This window comes from Vollenhovia emeryi, unplaced genomic scaffold (assembly GCF_000949405.1).
Source record: "Vollenhovia emeryi isolate VEMERY1.0 unplaced genomic scaffold, V.emery_V1.0 DF939318.1, whole genome shotgun sequence".
NCBI classification, from domain to species: Eukaryota; Metazoa; Arthropoda; class Insecta; order Hymenoptera; family Formicidae; genus Vollenhovia; species Vollenhovia emeryi.
Genome location: NW_011967048.1, coordinates 67,332 through 74,474, shown reverse-complemented (window position 1 = coordinate 74,474; position 7,143 = coordinate 67,332). Strand labels below are relative to the sequence as shown.

Genomic DNA, 7,143 nt, shown 5'->3' with positions numbered 1-7,143 from the left:
AATTCAAGAGCCGCTTTCGAACCGAGGTGAGCTCCGACAACAAGTTGGTTTATGCAATAAGTCATATAATAAATAGATGAGAAATGAGTAGCAAATATGAATTTTTGCAAAGCTCCACAAACCACTTCATCTATCTTGATGTTTTTCAAACGCAAGTGACGGCATCGATGACGATACGTGGTGCGATACGTCACAGCGTCGCTCAATTGAATTTTCTTATCTCTTCATATTCTTTAATTCTCTCGTCAGTATCTCTCCCACCCGGCATCTCCCACCATAGAAGAGAATTAAAGAAGGCCTGCGATACCCCCACCACATCCTAGGACAACCTCGTGGGTCTCCAGCCAACCGGGGGCCCCAGTCTTCAGGCCCAAGATACGCCCTCACATTCATCGGAGTGCACATCCCCCGCAAACGAAACATCCCGATCGAATAGCTATCCCCCCCACTTGATTTGCCGACCCCACCTCCCACGGTGTTCCACTCTCTGTCGGCCACCCCTCCATTGTGGCAAGGGACTGCTGGGGGACATACTGATGACAGCTATATAAGATACAATCATCCAGTATTATTTTAGTTGATATTCAAGCTTTCCGTTGCTTGCACGCAGTTCACAACGTGACGAGCGGCGGCGAATTCGGCTGCGGCGGTGACCGACTTTTTTCCCTCTCTCTTCTCTTCCTCCTTCTTTTCGCCTAAGTTGGTCCCTTCTGATTCTTCTTATATCTTCCTCTGCCTTTATTGGCTGCTATTCTTTTTGAGGCGTCACACCCTCATAGTTCACCCTTCGTCGCGGCAGCATTTGATATAAAAACACAGTTGAACAGATACATCCGAGCAGACTGATCTGCCTCTTTTTGTATCGAGAGACTAAGAGAAACGTACGAATATAAAGACTTGGCACGGTTATAACCAGTCAGTGATAACCGCGCAACGGCAGACGTTTCAAGACGGGCGCTTCGATATCACGGATCTTTGATCAATCGGAGATCCGTGATCGCGCGCGCGCGCGCACGCGAAACAAGATGTTGGTGAATCAAGTCGCACAATACCTCTTGCGCCCGATGGGTAGCATCGGTATCCCGGCAATTTACTTGCTTCTCATTGCGCTCCTAGTGGGAAAGCTCGTATTTGACCGAATACGGAAGATAAGACACTTGCCGCCCGGTCCATGGGGACTGCCGATTTGTGGCTACATACCGTTTATCAAGGACGACTTGCACCTATGTTACGACAGGCTAGCTAAGAAGTACGGTAGCGTATTCAGCGTCCGCCTGGGCTCCGAGCTGGCCGTCGTCATCAGCGATCCCAGCATCATACGCGAGGCGTTCAACCTCAAAGAGTTTTCTGGCAGACCGCACACCGACTTCATGAACATCATCGATGGATACGGTAAGTGTCGGGCAAATAATACGCTTTATCTCGCTACTCTTTAGCACACTCTCCTCCGTATCACCGGGGCGGGTTAAAGCACTCCGCCGACTCCGCTCGTCTTTCGCGCGACTCCACGTTTCATCGGGTTTTATTGGCAGTTCTGCGCACGTGCCGTGCATCGGGATTACTCTCAATACTGACTGATATCGGAACACTTATCTCTGCGCTGAGAGAAATTTTCATCGAATAAACCAACTAGTGTTTCCGACGATTAATTTTTTCGATTACGTTTCCCGATTAAATTATGAATACATCCGGTGAAATTTGATCGAAAAACCGATTATATTTTTCCTCGGACACATCCGTTTGTTATTATGTAATTGAACTATCCGATTTTATTTAATCGGATATTTTTCTCAGTGTGCGTTTGCCAAATAAAACTGGCGAAACTAACGAAATTCTGATAGCGGGAAGAAAACTTGACAGATGTGAAGGCTTCTTTTCCGTAATCGTTGTACGATTTTCCGAACCGTCGTATTTCCGATCGGTCACGACTATGAATTTCCGCGGTTGCTTCTCGGTCAATGGTAAACGCGTGCTTCGAGGTGTTGCAATCGATCGTCCGCGAACAGATCGTTACCTTGAAAACAAAACGAATCCGCAGATGACGCGCTGCATATGAAAGAGTTATCGCAGTTTCCGTGGCTCAGCATCGTTCTCGTTGCTGTTGCAGGCATCGTCAATACGGAGGGTAGCTTGTGGCGAAGTGAGAGAATGTTCCTTCACAAAAATCTCAGGCGCTTCGGCATGACGAAAAGCGGTAGCAACAAAGACGAAATGGAACAGAGAATCCAGGTGCGTATCGAATTTGCATTAACAATCCGTAATCTGTTGATTTACAACGAGCGTTGCAAAACTAACAAGGCGTATTGAAGCGTCTCTCTTTGCGCGATTTCTTAAAAATGTGATACATAATTTAACAATGTAATACGAAGGAGATATATAATTTGTGCTTTTCTTTCATTTGCAATATTCTGTGCTTAGATACGATATATAAAAGTAGTTTTGTGAATGTCATATTGATAATATTTTTTATCGCGTGAGAAAATTAATTGTCGAAAAATTTAATCCCCAATTCCATCTGGAATAAACAATACCATATCTTGATCTAGGACGAAGTACGTACATTCCTGCAAGTGCTGAGGAGAGCGGCGCAACACAAGGTGCCCACAAACATCTCACCCGCTCTTGCTGTGTCCATCAGCAACGTTATCTGCTCGCTCACAATGAGCGTGCGCTTCGATCATGACGACTGGAGATTCAGGGGACTGATGAACCTTATTGACGAAGGATTCATACTCTTCGGTAGCTTAAATTATGCCAATTCTATACCGGCATTGCGCTATTTACCGTGGATCCACACCACCCGAAGTAAGATCGAGCAGAATCGATCGGAAATGGTTAAGTTCTTCCAAGACATTATTAACCAGCACCGAGCGGATTTCGACGAGAATAACATTCGCGATATCGTCGATACCTATCTGCACGGAATTCAGCAAGCCAAGAATGAGAATCGAGAACACGAACTTTTCCAGGGAAAAGATGCTGGTGAGTGGAAAAGTCAATTTCTTTTTCAACCGATTTTTTCAAAATATAATTATTTTACATAATTTATACTTAATATGGACGCTCTTGTCTGAACGGCTGGTATTTGTTTCTTTATGCAGATCGACAAATGCAACAAATTATGGGCGATCTCTTTTCCGCTGGTATGGAAACAGTGAAAACTACGCTGGAGTGGTGCGTAGTTTTCATGTTGCACTACCCAGAAGCTGCAAAGGCGGTGCAGGACGAATTGGACGCGGTCGTCGGACGATCCAGATTGCCCACGCTGAAGGATTCCGAGTCGCTTCCGATCACCAACGCCACCATTCATGAGATTATTCGGAAATCACATATCGTACCGCTTGGAACTACTCACGCTACTACACGGTAAACCTTAATGAATTTCTCTATTTCTGTTTCCACCACATTCCCGACTTATAGTACGATCCTTTGATAAATAGGTTGTCGCCATCCATTTTTGTCCCTTGGGGGGGGGGGGGCCCTTTCCTCTTTTTCTTTTCACGTACACACAGACTAAGGTCGTATTTCACAACGAATCCTCACCTTCCTCCTCGGCTTTCCGTGTGTGCTTGCGCACGATCATATTCGGAAAGCAAAAGTGAAAGCAAAAGGTGGCGGCCCCTCTGTCTGCATTTCGACTGGGTCGCCCCGCCATTTGGACCGAGGCGCCCGAGGTCGATGACACCGTTTCTTATACAAAGAGCCTGTTCGAAACGGGACAGGTGGATCGGATATATTGAGAATACTCGTTAGGAATGATCACACATGAAAGCAGTGGTCGCCGTTAGAAACAGCGCGGGCGGGCGCGGTTTCACTTCTTCGCGAAGAACGCGGCCAGAAAGAGCGTGACGAGCGCACGTGCGTGCGTGTAAAAAGCCAAGTCGGCGCTTGACTTCACCAACGGATTAATATCCCGTGACCGTTTAAATATGCGATTATCAAACGTCAAGCACAGCAATTAAACTTTTCGCGAAATTTACATGTATTATATTTCCCCCCTTTTTTTAAGAAAATTACTGATAACGAAGCACCTTTATCAAATGGCACGTACTTATATTAGTCATAAAACAAAAACACATCCTGATCCTCTCCAAGATCGACTAATTTTATTAATCGATTAATCGCTATGGTTAGTTGGAATCTTAATAAAAACGTTTGCTTAATTAATGTTGCAGGAACGTGAATTTCCGTGGCTATACGATACCAGCTGGTACTCACGTGATACCGCTACTCTACACAGTGCATATGAATGAGGCATATGGATGGGACGAACCGGAAGACTTCCGACCTAGCCGTTTTATTAACCCGGAGGGTAAATTCCAGAAGCCGAAGAACTTCATGCCATTCGGAGTCGGTAGACGAGTATGCCTCGGCGAAGTACTGGCAAGCATGGAAATCTTTATGTTCTTCAGCTCGCTGATGCACACGTTTAACCTGAGCTTGCCCGAAGGCGCCACTTTGCCCAGTCTACGTGGCAACTTCGGTGTCACAATGACGCCGGAGCGCTTTGAGGTTCGCCTAGCACTGAGAGAGGGCGAGTTTGATCTGGGAGACTACGCCAACGTCAGACTGCGTCCAAATGGTAATTAAGTGTCCTCAACGGACTCCAGAGCACGGGCACGGTTCCTATTGTCGCAGAAAAAGTGAACAAAGAGAAGAGAAACCGTAAATCGTGTGCTGACGCCATGGGGGTTCATCCACGCTAACGCACGCGCGCATCAGCCGAGATGGAGACCTGTAAGAATATCTAATTGTACGTTACCTTTCGGAGAACGGTAGAACGTTCACGATTTATCGAACTTTCACGTGAAATCAAATATTTGCTGCAAGTCTTGAGACACTGTCCTAAGCTGAATAGCTTATAGATTTATTTCGTTGAAAAATGAAAATTTTAATTAAATTAATTTTCATTTTCCGGTAGAATAAATCTATAATATCTGTATCTGCGAAAAATTAATAAGTGACGCGTTTGCAAACTAAGCATTCTCTCTCGGATTCTCTCTAGAAATTACGTCAACGATCGTTTTCTGAAATTTAAAGTTCTAATCGCACTAATACACTAGTTCTAGTACAGTCTTATTCATTAACGCCTGGACCTGTACTTTTGTCATTTTACTCATTTCTACAAATCACTTTTTACAGTCTGATGCATAGATGGGAATAAAAATTATGAACATGTGAATTGTAGTAAAACTGAGGTCCAGGCATTAAGGAAGAAGACTTGTACATAGAGCCTCAGATTTCAGAAAATGATCGTTCACGTAATTTCTATAGAATCCGGGAGAGAATTTCTACTTTTATCCTTAATGGCACATCTACGATTTAAAAATTTACAATTTTTTACAATTTTAAAAAATTCATGATCTTGCCATATCAAAAGGGTATCTTCTTTTTACTGCGCATACACATACGAGATTAAATAATCACAAGCAAGAAGAAATTTGATAATGAAAAAAAAAAATGAATAGTCAATCATGTAGTGACGCGAATATCACACGCGAGCAGCTAATTGTGATACCGTTATAATTCCGTAAAAAAATTCGAAGTAGTCATTTTACTGGCGCCAGGACCGTAATAATAATAGATAAGTAGTTTTCGACTGCGGAGGTAACTTGTTTGATCGAAGTGAAACCAGCAAATTTCACGTCGAAGGAATACGGAAGTCCTCTTCGGTTAGAGTACAAAAGGAACTTACCTTATAATATCTCTTTCTCCTCCTTACTCATGCCATTCCGAACTCATTTTTCCACTCCAATTTTTCAATCGTTCATAAGTATTTATTGCTTTGCAAATATTACTTTGCTCCCGTTCACCCTTGCTCCTCGCCTCGTATTTATTCGCGCTTAGTCTAGTTCGGCGAGATCGACGGGATTTCGGTGTGTCTTGGACGGTTTCGTGCAGCGATTTCGTGCGTAACAAGTTGGAGATATCACTTTAATGACATTAATGGCTTCAAGTGCAACCAAGATTTCGCGTTTGATGAATAACTTTCTGCCGTATTATACCAAATCATGGCACGCATCGAGTGTCGTCTTTCGAGAGCTCTTGGTTTCTCACGTTAATGACTTCGAAAGCGATCCAACGACACCGATCACGATCCCGAACGCCGTCGACTCGTCGTAGATCTCCGCGGGCGGACGAGGAAAGCGGTTCACTTTGGCCGTTGCTCCTCTTTCGTTCACGATAATAATAGTACTTCATTGTTAAGATAGAGAGAAAGACAATGAATGAATGAGAGAGAGGGAGAGCGTGTGTTTGCTGTATGAACATCACTATTATTAATAAGTATTTGATATAGTTGATCGACGAATGCGAGGAAAATGCGAGACTGCCCTTGCACCTGAGACTGCTCGCGCCAATAGCGCGGTGTCATTGATATTTCTAGCGGTTCGTCTAGCAGTGCGACCGCACTGGGCACCGGTCAGTCCAGAGACGAATCGGTCGGACAAGACGGGCCAGGCCCGTGAGCGATTTTCGTGAAAGTCGCCGTTGTGAGATTCCATTGCGACACTCGCCATTCGGCGATGACCACACGGCGCGGCGCGGCGACCGTTCGGAAATTATGGAAAAAAAAAGAAAGAAAAATCACGTGTCAAACCAATCGGACCAATGTCGGTCCGTCGCTACGAGCTTGGGTGCAAGCGCGGGCTGAGGCTGTGAATCTAAGAGATTCGGGATGTACGGTCGACGTATCATTGTGACGTCGAGCAATCCGATTTCCCAAAGATATCCCAGGCTGTGCATCCTAAAAGGCGGCGAGAGGCCGCGCGGCGATGCTTCTCGGTCTCGATCCCGAGATTAGGGCCGGTAGTCAGATCTTATATTCAAGAATTGAATTTATGTAAAAACGTTGCTGAAACATTTAAGACGATCTTGAATTAAGGTCCGACTATGAATACCGGCCTAGGAGCTCGAATCCGAGACGTGTACCTCACTTTTTGAGCGTACACGACGACTGAACTGCTTCCACAGGATCGACGCCGCGCGTGCTAAGCTCCCTCGCTCAAGTATCCGATATAGGGCGTTAATTAAGTCTTACCATAGCACGCATCGATTACGGAAAGCCGCATTGTGTTCACTCGTCGTCGACAGCGAAGAACATGTGACGTTCTTCTTTTTTAAAATAAAGATTTTAAATTGAGA

General features: G+C 44.9%; 1 protein-coding gene across 1 annotated transcript; it reads left to right on the top strand.

Annotated features, from left to right (window-relative positions):
* Positions 1-503: 503 nt before the first annotated feature.
* Positions 504-7,143, top strand: LOC105558700 (cytochrome P450 18a1). The gene is made up of 5 exons (XM_012006529.1): positions 504-1,392; positions 2,108-2,229; positions 2,547-2,982; positions 3,102-3,366; positions 4,176-7,143. Exons 1-5 carry the CDS (start codon positions 1,026-1,028, stop codon positions 4,588-4,590), a joined length of 1,605 nt encoding a protein of 534 aa, XP_011861919.1. The 5' UTR covers positions 504-1,025; the 3' UTR covers positions 4,591-7,143.